Below are 17,932 nucleotides of genomic sequence, written 5' to 3'. Positions count from 1 at the left end.
GTCAGCAGTTCGAAACTACTAGCTGTTCCGTGGGAGAAAGATGAAGCTTTCTGCTCCCAGTAAGATTTATAGCCTCGGAAAACCTGTACAGGGTCACTATGGGTCGGAACCGACTCCACAGCACATAACAACAACACATACGTATATTGCCATCTATGGCCTCCTGGTGTGGTGCTATAGGACTAAACTGGACTGCAAACCACAAGGTTGGTGATTTTGTGGCTCACCCCACCAGCTGGGGGTGACCCTATACAGGGTCGCATTATATACATATACATATTGTTGTAAAATGCCTTCAAGTCGGTTCCAACTCACAGATCTAGCATAGGGTTTCTGAAGCTGTAAATCTTTGTAGAAGCAGAAAGCTTCATCTTCTGCTGAGGAAGTGGCACGAACTCGTGGCTCGAACCACCCAATTGGTGGTTCCCAGTCCAGTGCATATCCTACATAAGCCAACATACTTCACAGTTTCAGTTTAGAATATGTATGCTGTTGCTCTGTACTATTGAGTTTGTTCTGACTCGTAGCGACCCTGTAGAGTTTCTGAGGAGCAGCTGGCGGATTTGAACTTCTGATCTTGCGGTTCAAACTGACCTTGTGGTCCATTGCATTATTCTGCAGCACCACACCAGGACTCCTTAGTCTCACTGTAGTGGTGAAGGTGGTGTGCCATGGACTCGGTTCTGTCTCATAGAGATTCTGCATAGGGTTTCTGAGTCTATAAGTCTTTACAGGAGCAGAGTCTCATCTTTCTCCCAGGAAACAGCTGATAATTTTGAACGCCAAGCACTACGCTACTACAGCTCCTTTCAGTCTCACTGTTGTTGTCGTTGTTAAGTGCCATTGAGTTGGTTCTGACCCATAGCAACTACATACAATAGTATGGGAGAATCTCACAAACAATATAGACGTAAGCAACTGGATACAAGATCGTAGCTACAAGAGTGGAGTTAAATAATATTGCTACAAAAAATCTTGTTGTTGTTGTTGAGTGCTGTCAAGTTGGTTCCGACTCATAGCGACCCTATATAGTGTTTCCAAGAAGCAGCTGGTGAGCTTGAACTGCCGACCTTATAGTTCAAACTGAATTTTCAATCCAGTGCATTAACTCACAGTGCCACACCAGGACTCCTTAGTTTTATTTGTTGTTGTTATTGTGTGTTGTTGAGTCGTTTCCAACCCATAGCGACCCTGCAGAGGGTTTCCGAGGAGTGACTGGTAAGCTTGAACCACTGACCTTGCAGTTCTAACCGACTTTGCCGTCCAGCGCATTAACTCACAGCGCCACGCCAGAACTCCTTAGTCTCATTACTGCTGTTGTTGGTAAGTGCCGTTGAGTCAACTCTGATCCATAGCGACCCTGTATAGGGTTTCCGAGGAGCAACTGGTGAGCTTGAACCACTGACCTTGCAGCTCAAAATGGCTTTGCGTCTGGAGCATTATCCACAGCACCACACTAAGACTCCATTGTCTCGTTGTTGTTGTCAAGTGCCATCAAGCAGATTCCGACCCATAACAATCCTGTATAGGGTTTCCAAAGAGCAGCTGGTGAGCTTGAACCGCCGACCTTGCAGTTCAATCGACTTTGCAGTCTGGCAGAGCGCCACACCAGGACTCCGCGTGTCTCATTAGGACGAGTCTCATTAGGTGCCTTTAAACTAAAGTGGCTTCTGAGGGGATCTGCTGAGCCAGTTAAATTTAGTGGGAGCAGCATAAACCATTCTGTTGTCGTTGTTTGGAGATTCCAAAGGTGTAATCGCGATTGATTTTCTCTAAGGACTCAGAACAACCATGCGTTTTATAGAAATGGAAAAGGGTATTGGTAAGAAAAAGGCCAAGAAAGTTGCGATGAGTAATTTTTTCCCATCACAACAATGTACCTGCTCATTTTTCTAAGGTTGCGAGGGCTGTCCTACAGAATTTCCTTGGGAAACTTTATCCCACCCATCTCCCAGCCCCCATCTTGCCTTTTCACACTTCTTTTTGTTCCTCATTCTCAAAGAATACAATTTGAGTCCCTCAAGAATGCCCAAACTGCTATTTTGACTTGGCATAAACTGAGAAACATAAAATTATTTGGGGAAGGGTTGGAGGAACAAATGCCATCTTCAGAAGTGCATCAAGCTGGTGAAAACATCGAGAAACAATAACTTCATGGGACAATGCCTTGGCCTGCAGGGTTGTTTGAACCACAAGGTCAGCAGTTCAAACTTACCAGCTGCTCCTTGGAAACCCTACATAAGGTCACCTGCCCAAACGATTGGAATAGATTCATAGTTGAGCCCATTCCAAAGAGAGGTGACCCAACCAAATGCGTAAATTATCAAACAATATCATTAGTAACACACAAGTAAAATTTTGCTGAAGATAATTCAAAAACAGCTGCAACAGCACATCAATAGGGTTCCGCCAGAAATTCAAGCTGTATTCAGACGAGGTGGAACCAGGGATGTCACTCCTGACATGATGTCAGATGGATCTTAGCTAAAAGTAGAGAATACCAGAAAGTTTCCTTGTACTTTATTGACTATGCAAAGGCTTTTGACTGTGTGGACCATGACAAACTATGGATAACATTGCAAAGAGTGGATGTTCCAGAACACTGAGTTGTGCTCATGAGAAACCTATACAGTGGACCAAGAGGCAGTTATTCAACAGAACAAGGGTTAAAATCAGGAAAGGTGTGCGCCAGGGTTGTATTCTTTCACCACACTTATTCAATCCATATGCTGAGCAAATAATCAGAGAAGCTGGATTATATGAAGAAGAACGGGGCATCAGAATTGGAGGAAACCTCATTTGCAATATGCAGATGATACCACCTTGCTTGCTCAAAGTGAACAGCACTTAAAATACTTACTGATGGAGATCAAAGACTATATAGCCTTTAGTATGGGTTGCATCTCAATGTAAACAAAGCAAAAATCCTCAGCTGGGCCAATAAATAACATGATGATAAATGGAGAAAATACATCAGTTTGAGGACTAAGGTGTGCCTGACACAAGCCATGGTATTTTCAACTGCCTCATATACATGTGAAAGTTGGACAATGAATAAGAAATTTCTACTTCAAAGAAGAATTGATGCATTTGCATTACAGTGTTGGAGAAGAATATTGAATCACTTCATACACATGTGAAAGTTGGACAATGAGTAAGAATTGATGCGTTCAAATTATGATGTTGGAGAATACTCAAAGTACCAAGGACTGCCATTACAACAGACACATCTATGTTGGAAGTACAGCCAGAATGCTCTACAGAAGCCAGGATGACGAGACGTCATCTCTCATACTTGGAGCATGTCATCAGGAGGCACTGGTCCCTGGAGGAGGACATCACGCTTGGTAAAGTGGAGGGTCAGCGAAAAAGAGCAAGATCCCCAAGGAGATGGCTTGACACAGTGGCAGCAGCAATGGGCTCAAGGGTTAATACTTGTGAGGATGGCACAAGGCTAGGCAGTGTTTTGTTCTGTTGTGCTTAGGGACGTTATGAGTCAGAACCAACTGGACAGCACCTGTAATTCCCGGGTATGACGAGGGTATTGTGGCTGTGTAGGACAAGGTGATTTCAGAGGATTTATTTTTCCAGAGTTTTGACAAGATGTGGTGCTCTGGGGTAGGGGTTGGTCTGCTAACCACAAGGCTGATACTTCAAACCCACCAGTTGCTCTGAGGGAGAAAGATGAAGCCGTGTGCTCCCCTGAAACCCTATACAGGGCCACTATGAATTAAATCTATTCTGTGGCCATGGGTTTTGTTTAGTTTTATACCATATATGGTGGTGGTTGTGTGCCATTGAGTCAGTTCCAACTCATAGGAACTCTGTATAGGGTTTGAGGCTGGAAATCTTTATGGGAGCAGAAAGCCTCATCTTTCTCCTGCAGAGCAGCTGGCAGATTCAACCTGCAGACCTTGTGGTTAACAGCCCAACACGAAACCCAAAACATTATCAAGGCACCTTATAACGTACGATAATGATGACGATGATGATGATGTTATTAAGTGCTGTTGAGGGTTTCTGAGGAGCAGTTGGTGGGTTTGAACAGCCAGCCTTGCAGTTCAAAGCAACCTTTCAGTACAGTGCTTATTCTACAGCCCACATCAGGACTCCATATGTAGTCCTCTGGAATTTTTTGCACACTCAACATGAAGTCTAAGATTTACCCATGTTGGAGCGTGTAGGTGAGGCTCATTGATTTACTGTTGCAGAGTATTCCACTGTGTTTCTAGACTCTATCCTAGCGTTGGAGACGAAGACTGGCTCCCAGAAAGACGGTGCTTTCTGTTCAGTCCTTCCTAGCCCCGCAGGCTGCGCTGACCTACAGTGTTCTCACGGCTGTCAGACCGATTTCCTAGGTTTGAGATTTCAGAGAAGTCTATCGCTCCCATCTTTCTTTTAGTGAGCTTAAAAAGTGTCCCTAAAAACAAAATCAATGAACATCTGACTCCATTTACAGTCAAACCAACCAATTGCTCCCCAGAAAACCTACCGGGATAGCTGTGAGTTGGAATCGACTCGACAGTACTTAACAACAACTTTTCAGAAGATGACGTGGAATGAGGGATATTGCTAACGCCAGATGCATCTTGGTTAAAAACAGAGAATACCAGAATGATGCTTACTTGGGTTGTTTTTTTTTTTTTTTTTTACTATGTAAAGGCATTTGACAATGTGGTTCATGACAAGATATGGATAACACTGTGAAAAATGGATATTTCAGAACACTTCATTGTGCTTATGAGGAATCTGTACATGGGCCAAGTGGCAGCTGTTCAAACAGAACAAGGGGACACTAAGTGGTTTAAAATCAGGAAAGGTGTGTGTAAAGGTTGTAGTCTTTCACCATACTCATTCAATCTGTATGATGAGGAAATAAAATCAGAGAAGCTGGTATTATATGAAGAAGAACATGGCGTCAGGATTGGAGGAAGAGTCACTAAAAGCCTGCAATATGTAGTTGACACAGTCTTGCTTGCTGGAAGCAAAGAAGACTTGAGGCATTTACTGATGAAGATCAAAGACCACAGCCTTCAGTGTTAACTGTGCCTCAATATAAAGAAAACAGACATACAACTGGACCAATAAATAACATCATGATAAACAAGACAAAAGATTGAAGTTGTCAAAGATTATATACTAGCAAAACAAATTGGAAACCATCCATTTTGCTTGGATCCACAATCAATGCTTACGGAAGCAGCAGCCAAGAAATCACATGATGCACTGTATTCGGCAACTATGCTGCAAAAGACCTCTTCAAAGTGTTCAGGAGCAAAGATGTCACTTTGAGGGCTAAGGTGCCTATCACCCAAACCATGGTATTTTCAATTGCTTCATATGCATGTGAAAGTTGGACAACAAATAAGAACTGATGCATCTGAATTATGACGTTGAGAATACTGAAAGTACCAGGGACTGCCAGAAGAACAAACAACATCTGTCTTGGAATAACTTGAATGCCCCTTAGAAGAGAGGATTTTAAGACTTCGTCTCTCATACTTTGGACATGTTGTCAGGAGGGACCTGGAAAAGGACATCATACTCGGTAAAGCAGAGAGTCAGAGAAAAAGGGGAAGACCCCCACGAGACTAACTGACACAAGGGGCAGCAACAATGGGTCAAACAACCATTGTGAGGATAGTGTCGAACCAGGCAGTGTTTTGTTGTCTTGTGACTAGGGTCATTCTGAGGTGGAACCAACCCAACTGCACCTAAAAGTTTGTTGTGTATTTTTAAATTATTACTGCCAAAACACAAGCAGGAAGTCAGGAATCGTGTCTGTCTAATTCAACATGGTTTTCTCAGCCCCGAACTTTATACTTCACATATTATCAATGTGCACGGAATGGAAGGAAAACAACAAAGAAAAGAAAAGAAAACACAGAGAACAATCATTAAACGAATAGATGATGTCAGTAAGCAGTATGTATTTCAGTTACCTGTAACCAGACTTTGTATACTCATTTGTAAGACAGCTTTGTGGTTATAGGCATTTTCTTTTAAGTTTTTTATTGTAAACTGGAAGAAGGTTTTACATTTGATAAATCATACACAGTTTGTCTCAGCCCACTAATTGCAATCCTCCCAATGTAATATCACTGATTCCATTTCCTAACCCTTCTGAACTTTGTCCTTGGGTAAATGCTGCCCTTTTGATCTCAAATGATTATTCTAAGGTGTGAGGACAATTGTGGCAGTTCAAACTCACCAGCTGCTTCTCAGAAACCCCATACAGGGTCTTTATGAGTCGGAACCAACTGGAAGGCACTTAACAACAACAACGATTGTTTCCCACATGGATCTGTCTATTGACTTGTTGAAAATGGAGCCAGGGGAATAAGTTCATTTCCAGACCTGAAAGGTGACTCAGGGCCATAGCTTCAGGGGTTCCATCAACCTTTATCTGACTAGTAAGCCAAGTCTTTTTTTTTTTTATGGTATTGAGTTGTGATCCACATTTTTTCTGACTCCAGGACTTTCTAAAGTGATCCCTTTCAGAGCGATCTGTAGTGGTATCACAACATTATCTATTTTTAGGGATAATTTTTAAGTTCACTAAGAAAGATGGGCGTAGCAATAGACTGCTCTGTAATCTCCGCACCATCTGGGTTTTCTGATCTTAGGGTCATTGGAGATTGATGTTCACGTGGTCCACTGGTCCACTTTCTTTCTTAAACATATTTTCATATCCTAATGTTATTTGAAAGGAGATCTGGTGGTGCGACAATTAAATGCTCCGCTGTTAACCAAAGAGTTGGTTCAGTCCTACTCAGTGGCTGTAAGGGAGAAAGAACTAGTGGCTTTATTTCAGTAAAGACTACAACCCCAGAAAACCCTCTGCGGCAGTTCTGCCCTGCTCCATGGGGTCACTGTGAGTCCGAATCAACTCAATGGTACCCAACAATCTTACGTGTATATTTGTCACTGAAAGAACTATACAAACTTAGTTTGCTTAAACTTCCTCTATGTGTTTGGCATTTAGATGGTTTCCAACTTGTTTTGCTAGTATAAATAATACTTCTATGAACACATTTTTCTCTTTGGGATTGATTTCTTATAAATTTCCCAAAGTGGAATTATGAGATCCAAGAATATAAAGTCTTATAGTTTCTTACACACTGAAAGATTGCATCTCGAAAAACTGAATTTACAGAACTCCCAGTCATACGTGGTTTCCTCACAGCTCTGCCAACATTAGGTTTTCCATTTTCATGAGTTCAAGTATTTTGAAGAAAGTTCCTTTCTTTCATTTCTAGTGATCTTTGCACTTTTGTATGTAACATTTTGCTATCTGAATTTCAAGTGTGATCAATTCTGAATTGAGATTAAAATTTCTAATTGGAATCCAGTTGTCCTGACAACACTTACAAAGTAAAAATTCCTTTTCCCATTGGTGTGGTGCTTCTGGTTTGTCTCACAGTAAGCTCTTATAACAGTTTAAATCTACTTCTGGATTTATTCATGTCCACTGGATTTCTTGTTGTTTATTTTAACTCAAGGCCATATGTTTTTCATGATTGTGATGTCATCTACGTTAAACTCTGCAAGGGTAGATCTCTACATTGACTTTCTAGTTAAAAAGATTTTTGAAGGCTCTTTGGAATGTGTCTAACTTTGTTTGTTCGAATAAATAGTTGTTAAATACCACTGCATCAGGTCCAGTGCAGGGAGGAAAAGGCCCTGTCCTGGAGAACAGCTGACAGTCTAAGAAAGGAGGAAGTGGCCCCCACCAGGAAGGTGGCAAGGACACACCAAGAGGAGCTCTGGGCAGAGACACTTCTTTCAACAGAGGGCAGCTTGGTTCTGTATGGGGCTTCAGAGGCAAAGACAAATGGATGCTGGCAGAGTAGGACAGGAAGATTCTGGGCAACATGGGATCCTTAAGGTCCAGGGTACCTGCAACAACACCACCCTCCTCTTGCTCAACCACGGGCTAGGAGCCCAGGCCACCCCCACCCCAGCCTCTTTCCAACCCAGACCCTGCCCACTCCCTTGGGGCAGTGTCCACGCAGTGCAGCTGGGAAGGCGCCCCTGTGAGGGAGGCGGTGGGACCACAGGGGCAGGGCCTGGGGTGCAGGGCTCGGCTTTCTTCTGGGGAGACAGAGGGCGGCTCTCCAGGTCCTCCCTGCCTGGGCCTCACCAGGAACTTCAGTCCTCTCTGTCATAAGTAACACGGGAAAAACGGCCAAGTCAGCGCTCTGGCCTTCACTCTCCAAGGGACTGGCTTTCCACTATGTTCTGAGGCTCTTGGAAAGCCCACCCTCCTCTAACTCTCCCACCCTGCCTGCCTCTGCCGTCCTTCCAGAGAAGTAAGCCACCCACCGGTACTGTGGGTGCGGAGTGACTTCCTAGGTCTGCGTTTGCCCAACATTCAATTCCAAGTGTAAATCAAGCAGAGGGGATCTGCTCGATGTGAATGTGGGTCACGGTGGCATACCTCTCCCATCTGGCACAATCAGGACAACTACGGGTCACAACCCACGTCACAACTCACCAAACATAGCCTACAGCTTGAGGCTCCAAACCCTCCAGGGTTGGTCTGGTCATTATACAGAGTTCCACACAATTCACCAACCACCCCAGCCCCGATTTAAACATGAAGGGAGACCTCGCTGAACTAACGCTGTTTCCTGACCACCCCACCGGCAAGGCTGATTTTCCATTATTCTCAAATTCTTGCTGTCCCACACTTGACTGTCACCCCTTGAAGGAGCAGCAGGAAGAGTAAGTCACAGTTGCGATTTTTTGTTTTCTGCTGGTAGGGTTTTTGTATCTGTTTAGCGGCTCTTTCTCAGCCCAACAGCCCAACATCCATCTGCACTGGCGCGACCCCAGTGTGTCCAGAGCAGTCTGCACAGCACACGACACGACACAACCTCACACACCCCGGGCTCGCCGAGTCCTAGTGGCACGTAACTGCTCCACAGGGATGGCGCATGCCACAAGCCGTCCTTGAAGACCAAGTGTGGCAAAGAAACTAAAAAACAGTCCCGTGATGCCAAGAAAGGGCAAACAAACCCTTGCGAATACTTTGCAAACAATGGGGGCGCAGCAAGCAGACCCGTCTAGAGGGAGAGCGTCCTGGGTGTGCGAGGCCAGGCTGTTCTTGACCCCCGCTCCCCTCCCCTGCCGTCGCCACATCTGGTTCCACTCAGATCCAATCCCTCCAGGCGCGCGCCTCCTCCCTCCTCCGCTCTAGGAGAAGCCGAGACGACTTTTAAAACCCTAGTCACACTCACACACACACACACACTCACACTCACACACACACACACACACACACACACACGCACGCTCCTGGGGGGTGGGGGGAGGGAGAGAAAAGTCGAGCGAGGCCCGTTCCCGCGCTCCCCCGCCCGGCCCCTGAAGTTGGCCAGCTGGGCAGCGCCTTACCCGAGGGGGCGGCGGCGTCTCCAGGATGCCCAAGATGCAGGCCTCCGAGGAGCAGGACGCAGCGCAGCAGGTGATGAAGCCAGGGCGCGGGGACCAGCCAGCCGGATCCCATCCCCGCAGCGGGACGGGGACAAGGGGACCGAGGGCGCACGGGCGCTGGGCTGCAGTGGCTGCCCGCGAGGGGCTCCCGTCCTCCGCTGGGTTGGGAAGAAGTGATGCCTCCCGGGGAGAAGCGCGGAGGAGGGAGGGAGGGAAGGAGGTAGGCCGGAGGAGGGAGGGCGGGGGGAGGAGCGCGGCGCCCAGGAGGAGGGTTTGAGGGGCAGAGGGGAAGAGAAGCGGGCAGCGTGGGAGGGGAAGGGGAGGAGGCGCGGGCGGGCTGGAGCCGGGTTGGGGGAGATGGCGCATCCGCGGCAGAGGAGGATCTGGGGAGTCCTGGAGGACCCCGGGCGTGCGCCCTTTTCTCTTGCTACTCTTCCCACTTTATCTCCCCGCCTGGCCTTCCCTGTCTTCCCGCTCCCCTTCGCCTGGAGCCCCAGACGCTGCGTCACAGCTCCCCGGCTGGCGCGGGCGGGGAAGCGGCTGCAAAACTTTCCGCAAACTTCACCGCGTGGCGAAACTGGGGCTGCGAGGCCGGAACCGCGCGGGGCCAGGGTGAGGGTGCGCGCCTGATCCCGGGGGAGTCCCCTTTTTGCTGCCCACCCGCCAACTCTCTCTCAGTCCCAGTGTCCTATACCTCCACACCAAGGACCCCTCCCCCGGGCTGTGGGGAAGGGGCGGAGCCCAGAGCTGGCCACCCTGGCGAAGATTGGGGGAGGGGGAGACAGGGCCTCTCTTCTTGTCCGGAGCGCTAACAATTCTCGCACGTCTGGTTTTACCATTTGCGTGACCCTAGTATCATTGCCCTTGGCGCTAAGGAGTGTAGCGCTTTCGCTAGTTTGGGCCTCATCCGGAAACCTGGGGGAAATTTGCCCCCTAGACGTCCCATAAAATCGACATCATCACTCCCACCAGCAACTGGCCTGCTGGCCGGGTTGCAAAGGACCAAATGGAAACTTAATAAAAGGGAAGAGAAGCGACAGTTATTCAGTATTATGCAACAGGTCACCGAAGTTTAGCGCACTGGATTGGGGTCGGGTGACTCCAACCCCAACCCTACCTCCTACTTCCCTGGGGCCCTTGGAAAAGTAGCCTCTGCTCCCTAGACTCAGTCCTCCAATGGAGAGACCCACCTACAGAAAAGATCTTGGTTTTCGCACCCCGAATAATCAAACACACTAGGAAACCGTATGATACGTGTTGTTTCCTACCTATCCAACTTGGTGCTTTTTTTTTTTGAAACAACAAATTCAGACGTTAATTTTTCGTATTGCCCTGGAATAAATCTTCCCGTCTCTGAAATGGCAGTTTTGGCCCAGACAGACTCACTCTCACTCTATCCCTGACAGGCTGAGGTTCTTTGTTTGGATAGGTCCTTATACTGCAGGGTCACTGAAATTCCCTTCTGTCCCTGGAAAGGTCTCCTCCCCACTGTCCACACTGCAAGGAGCCTTGCTAAAGCAATAGTTATGCATTCGACTACCAACTGGAAGGCTGGCAGTTCAAAACGGCTCTAAACATTGTTGTTGGATGGCAAGAGTCAATTCTAACTCATAGTGACCCCATGTGACAAAGCAGAACTGACCCAAAGGGTTTTCCTAGATGTCATCTCTTTGGAGGAGTCCTGATATATCACTGTAGAATAAGCACTTAACTGCAATGTCTGTTTGAACTGAAAGGCCAGCAAACCAACCAGCTGTTTCTTGGAAACCCTATACAGGATCACTATGAGTCGGGTCTGCCTTGGCAGCACTTAACAGTACCAATAATCTTTATGGGAGCAGACCACCAAGTCTTCCTCCTGTCCTCTGGGTGGGCCCTAAAGATAGGGATGGTGGTGGTTGTGTGCAGCTGAGTCAGTTCCAATTCATAGTGACCCTCTAGGGTTTCCGAGGCTGTAAATCTTTATGGCAGCAGAAGCCTTATCTTTCTCCCATGGAGCTACTGGTAGATTCAAACTACTGACCTTTTGGTGAGCAGCCCACTCTTAATCCTCTCTGCTGCTAGGGCTCTCTGCTCCAAAGATTGTTAAGTGCCATTGAGTCAGTTGTGACTCAGAGCGACCCTGTGTAAGGTTTCTGAGGAGACACTGGTGAGTTTGAACCACTGACCTTGCAGTTCAAACTGCCCTTGCAGTCCAGCCTACTTTGGGGTCACATGGGGTCACTGATGGTCAAAATCAAATTGAAGGCACCTAGTAACAACATCCATACTTGGGCCCTGAAGCCCAGGGAGTAGCCAGGCCAACCACACCCTTGGCACTCCATGGTGTACCTTCTGGTGGCCTCTCCTACTCCATTGCCCTGGGGACACATCCCTTGGTGTGGCTTGTCCTGGGAACTAGCCTGGTTACCTGGGGCTACCTCCACCATCATCTTGGCCTCCCCCTTGGCCTCCCTGCTCCCACAGTCCTGTTATCTACAAGGGGTTGGAGGACTTGCCAGTTTCAGAGAAACTGAGTAGCCAAAACATGGGCTGTGTCTCATCAGAGCTGTCTCGTGGGTTTATCTCTGATGTGCTGCTCACAGGCCTTGTTGTAGTTGACCCTTTCTCTGAGGCCCTGTATTGCCTTTGCGCTCAAGCAGGCCTCTCAGGGGCTCCCAGACACTGAACAAGGCTGAAGATGCCCCTTCCCCAGCGGCCCTGAGGTGGTTTTGGCCTCCCTTGACATCATCAGTGAGTGGTGTGGGTCCAGAAAGCCCACCACCTGCCAGCACCTAGGACCCTACTGCATGGCACACAGGAATGTCTTCATTCACCCAGTCAGCAAGCATTGATGGATTGCAAACCCCGTGTTAGCTTCTGGAGAAACGAAGACGAGCAGATAATCCCAGCTCTAGAAATTTCCTTCAATGGGGAAAATAAACATTTTTACCAGGCTCCAAACTGAGAAAAGTACTAGTGAAGGCCAAGGAGCATAGATGTGTGCTGTGCTCTCCAGCTCCTCTCTGAAGCCCTGTTCCTCTCCATCGTCCAGACTTCCTGCTCCAGTGTACCTCGGTTACACAATCTCCTGCCGACTATCTGTGCCTGTGTCTCACTCCCAGCATCTGTAGTGAGCGGAGAGCAGGGCCACGTCTGGACAGTTCTCCCTTCAGGGAATCCAGGCCAGTTGTCAAGGCTGTAGGAGGACTAGGTTTGAGATGACTGGAGCTTTCAAGAGGCCCCTCCTACCAGCACCCTCATCTGCTTCCAAAGAGGAGCCTCCTACCATTCCTGCTAACGTTCAGTTTAGTATCCATTTACTGAAGGCCTACTGCGGACCAGCTATTAGGCTAGGTATAGGTACTTTATGATGTTTATGCCCCAGACTAGGGGGTTTGGGACAAGCTAGTATTTACTATGTTGTTGTTATGTGCCGTGGAGTCGGTTCCAACTCAGAGCGACCCTGTACAGGGTTTCCGAGGCTATAAATCTTTGCAGGAGCAGAACATCTCATCTTTCTCCCATGAAACAGCTGGTACTTTCAAACTTCTGACAGCTGGTAGTTTCAAACTTCTGACCTTGCGGTTTGCAGCCCTATTCATAACCACTACGCTACCAGAGCTCCTTAGTATTTACTATAGCAGAACTGGTATCAGGAAGTGGCTTTCCTCCAGACTTGTCAGCCAGCAGACACGACTGGACTGCTGATTTCCTCGCTTAGGGAGTGGAGCAGGGACTCCGGAGTCAGAACTTAGTTAGAACCGTCTCTCACTTACTAGCTGGGTGACCTTGAGGAAGCTACTGTAGTTCTGAGGCTCACAGTTCCTATTTATAACCAAGTTAACAATGCCCACCATGTTTTGAGAAATTATGTTGAAGTGTAAAAAGTTGGCACGGACCCTGAACCCCCTCCTTGCTTCCCACCTTCCTTTGCCATTTGGACATCAGGGTATCTCCCTTAGTCCTTACCCTTCACCTTGTCAGTCTTCTGCCAGCCCTGCCCATGACATTTTTATCAGTGTTCCAACACTGGGTGTTTTCTTTGGCCTGAGAGGAAACACAGCCTCGTGCATTGACATCTCCAGGTTGAACTTCATACCAAGATGGCGCCCTGACATGTAAACGAGTCCAGTGGAAGCATCACAGGGCTCATTCGGTATGTCCAGAAGAGGCCCAGACTGGGGCAGTGAGTGAACTCAGGCCAGTTCCTTCCCTTCTTTGACCCTCAGATGCCCTCTAAGGTACACACATTGGTATCATTACTCACTGTACTCAGGGCTCTTTTCCCGAGAGTCTCCTCCTCCTGTTTTGGGGCTCAGCGGTGTCTTTAGGGAAGTAGAGCAATATCCTGTGGGCAGCCTGGCAGATAGGCTTGAGACGGAGATATCATTCAATGGCCAAGGAGGTGAGGATATGAAGACATGCTCAGTCCATGCCTGAGGCAACTAGAAATGGGGGCCTGACCCCACAGAGGTCACTGCAAGGACACGTGTAAGACTCCCCACCATGCACCATCTGAGGCAGGGATGGGCACGGCTAAGTACAGGGCTAAATGGTCAGAGAAATCCCCCTGGGCTCTTGTCCACAACCCTGAGGATCCTGAAGGGAAGGAAGAAGGCAGGCTTGGGATTCGAAGTTTGGTCTACCCTCTCTCAGGAAAACGAAATGGTTTCTCCCAGATCATTGTACCTGGGGAAATCTATGGCTAATCCCTTTTCTCCTGACTGGTCTGCTCCATATGGCCACAAATACAATCGTTAGAAAGTCCAGGACACTGCCCCTAGATTCTGTCCTTTCTCCCTTCTGCTGGAAAACAGCTAGAGGGTCCCCACTTACTTTCAGCCCCAAGGCCAGCTGTAAAAGATGGTTCCTTTCCCACAGGGCAAAGGGTGTTTGTAATTCCCCATAGCTCCTTTCAGAGAGAAAATACAGACTTCCTCCCCAAGATTCCTGGGCTCCGGACGTCGGTGAGACTCATTTAAAGGGGTCACCTCAGTAATGTACACAGGGTCCTGGAGTCAGCTCAGAAGAAGTGGGCTCAGGGTGGCAGCCGCTAGGACACTCTTTGGCTCCTGACTCCACTTGGGAGGTTTGGTCAGGTCAACAGCAAGCTGGTCTACGGGGGCTCAGAGAAGGCCTGAGGCATCACAGCACAGACAAGAGAAATTCTCAGAACCTTCTACTGACCAACTTCCCTGGTGCTGGAGATGGGGGTTCCATACCCTCTACCCACTAGGGGCCTCACCGAGTTCCCTGGAGTTGGGAAGGGCAGAGCCAGGAGTGGCTGGCCACAGCCTTGCCTCCTTCATGGCTCCCACTGGGCTGGTAGCTACTCCCCGGGCCAATTCCTGCATTTCCAGCCTCTTCAAGATGTCATTAGGGCTTCTCCCTGGCTCCTGCCGCCGAGCCAGGAAGGACAGACAGGGCTGAGGTTTTTCTCTCATATCAGCATTCAAACTTCCAAAGCCTTTTGTGGCTCCCACTGACCCTGGTCAGGAGGAAGGATGTAGCCTTGCAAATACAGGGCCTCCTGATACCCTTCCCCCAACTCTAGTGCTCCCTCCACCCCCCATGAACTAGAGCCCAGGGCAGAAGGGTCAAGGTGGTCATGCCCACTCCCCCTCCAATCCTCTGAAATTCAAGACCCAAGGGACTGGTCAGACCCTCCAAGGGACCAGCAAAGAGGGGTGGGACCCCCAGGAAGCATTCTACATAGAGCAGTGGTTTTCAACCATTTGGTGGGTGGGGACCAGCATTTAAGAACTGAAGTAAATCAGTAAATGCCAGAGTGAGTGCACTGCGTGGGAGTTTAGCCTGTGAAATGGATTGAACTGAGATGTTATGTTTTAACCGAGGAATTGCTCTGACCAAAGACATCCATCTATTGCACAACCCCACCTCCTTGCCTGTCCAGCCCAACATCACCTTCGTAGGTACCAGTCTCCAGCAGGTAAACGACCAGAAGGCTTCAGACCAACTCTGTGGGTGCTCCCAGTCCAGGGGAACAGCCAGCAAGTGGGCACACAGATAACAGTACATGACAGGGGATGGAGAGGTGTACAGCTGCTAGGACAACCCAGACCTGAGGCTGGAGGGGCTTGGGCAATTTTCAAAGATGGTCAGAAAGCCAAGGCCAAGGCAGGTGAACAGCCTTTAAGGCCTGGAGGTGAGAGAACATGGAGGGATTTGGAGCACCTCACATTCTGGATGGGAGGAGTACCCCAAGTGTGAAGGGACTCTGCTGCAACCCCTCCCCCTTCATATTCTAATTCTCAAGGTTATCTTCTTCAGGCTGTCTCCCCAAATCTACCAGTAGCTTGATCATGCAGGATGAAATGACCAGTTGCCTTACGGAATCAGAAATCAGAAGCGCCAGACTTCTATAAAGCCATAACCCCCTTATGCACTCGAATTCAGCTCAAGTCCATGATCACCGGCAGGGATGCTGCCCAGACCGGCTGGGTTCCCAGGTCGATTTCCAAGGGCTAGCCACAGGGAAGGGAAAGGGTCCACCAGTAGAACCCTAGATTACGGCAAGATGTGCCTGCAACAGGCAGCCAAAATGTGGCCATCTTCTAAGGATGGAGCCAAGTCCAGCTCACAGAATGCCCAAGTCCACAGCCCTCTCCTCAGTAACTCCTGTCTCCCCCCCCCCCCAGCAGTCACTAGTCCTCTCTGTGCCTCAGTTTACTCACCTGTGAAACCAGCATCTTGCCTATTCCTGTTTGGAAAGCAACCAATCAGAAGTTGCTCTGCAGAGCAGATGGGCTAGAGCCCATCTCAGTGGCTGTCCCTGCCCTCCAGGAAGCCCTACTTCCTAAGGGACCTGCAGGGTGAAAAAGCTCAGGCTGCTGGGCACTTGCCTGTACACACCCATCAGGCCTGACCTGTGGCCAGGGGTGGGTGGGGCTGAGTTAGGCAGCCAGCCAGCAGGGGTCTCCTACCCAGCCCCTCACACATACATATCCATATCCCTTCTTTGACTCCAGTCTGTCTCGGCCCTGCTGAGCATCCCCCAGCACAATAGGGCTCTTGTGTTCCCTGCCCCACAGGTCCCAGACCCGCGCCCAGGCCTGACTGTTTTCTCAGCTCTGGCAGGTCCCCCAAACCCACCCGCTGAGTTAACCCTCCCTTCCTTTCTCTGCAACCTCCACTACTCCCTGCTTCTTCAACCCCTTCACCAGGCTCTCCATCAGACTCAGGTCTCAGCCAGTTTGTTGCGGCAGTCCTGGACCCCTCAAGTAAAAGGCAAACATAAATGAATTCCCAGACCAGAAATGGGGATAGGGCCTAAAGGAGTGATCCTGGAGTAAGTTAGAACCAAGGCACCCGTGGAATGGATGTTATTGCAGGGGCTCCCCAAAAAGGCGGCTTATGCAGGTGTGGTGTTGGGCCTAAGAAAGCCCAGAGTTTAAGATTGAACTTTGTTCCTAAAGTAGGAAATGGGACAAGGGGCACTTCTGGTCTTCCCTGTGCATGAGTTTAGGCAGGCCACCTTCTCCAAACACATCCTGGTTAGCTGTGGCAAGAGTGAGGGGACTTGGCCTACATGGTCATCACATGGGGGCTTGTGAACCCTTTCATGACCGAACTACTTTCTGTTCTGGGTTTTTTTGTTGATACCATGCTGAAACCATGAATGGGTTTTGATACAATTACATGTGATACAGGTCCCAAGTAGTAGTATGGGTAACTGGGATAGCAGCTTCCTAACAAACCTTAGAGGCTGAAAATGTTTCATTACCTCTTAATTCCATTTCTCCATGAATTCTTGAAAGCCCCAAGAGAGGGTTAAGGAGGGAATGCTAGGCCCCACCCCCGGTTCCTGTAGGTCTGGAGGGGCCCCCTAGAACATGCATTTCTAAAGCATTCCCAGGTGGTGCAATGCTGCTGACTTTTCATCACTGACCCACAGGATGCCCCTCCCAGATTCAGCCCCAGCGGTCCTGGGTCCTGGATCCAAAGTGAGAGGATACTGTTGACCTTGTAAGATAGAGAAGGCTCTCAAAAGATCTTCACCCCTTTCCCTGGGCAAAGGCCCAGCAATCTGGGCCATAGAAAACCATCTGAGCCCCTCTACCCACCCCAGCACACCTGGGACTCCAGGGTCAGCTCTCCCTTTCACAAGCTTTGAGAATTTTTAAGTCCCTCTATATGCTCAGCACTATACACCTGTGCCCTCATTTACAACCTCCCTTATGACTGTCATGTAAGGAGACAACCCTAATAGAAGAAATATTAAAGTCTAGGCTTTTAACCTCCATGCGACTCTGCCTTAAAGCGAAAACACAGCTTCTTCTCAAGAAGCAGTGAGCACCCCAATGCCTTCTGACCCATGTCTCTCCTCAGTTACCCCAAAGGCGTTGAGATTTATAGACAGAGTTTAGGCAATTAGGATGATGAAATGAAGGAGGGAAGGAAAATATTCTCAGAAAGAAAAATCAGCAGTGTCAGGTTGGTTATAAATAATCACCTTCTAAGAAGCAAGGTTTCTCTGCTATGCATAGAGTTTTCA

General features: G+C 48.6%; 1 protein-coding gene across 1 annotated transcript in view; it reads right to left on the bottom strand.

Annotated features, from left to right (window-relative positions):
* The window catches only part of MRC2 (mannose receptor, C type 2), an 84,189-nt gene extending 74,681 nt beyond the window's left edge, over nt 1-9,508 (bottom strand). Inside the window, exon 1 of the mRNA XM_006833557.1 lies at nt 9,382-9,508. Within this exon, the coding sequence (XP_006833620.1) occupies nt 9,382-9,508 (127 nt within the window). The remainder of the gene's footprint in view (nt 1-9,381) is intronic.
* Nucleotides 9,509-17,932: the final 8,424 nt, after the last annotated feature.

This window comes from Chrysochloris asiatica, unplaced genomic scaffold (assembly GCF_000296735.1).
Source record: "Chrysochloris asiatica unplaced genomic scaffold, ChrAsi1.0 scaffold00007, whole genome shotgun sequence".
Classification (NCBI taxonomy): Eukaryota; Metazoa; Chordata; class Mammalia; order Afrosoricida; family Chrysochloridae; genus Chrysochloris; species Chrysochloris asiatica.
The sequence above is the reverse complement of the archived record's forward strand: the minus strand, read 5'-3'. Positions and strand labels throughout refer to the sequence as shown.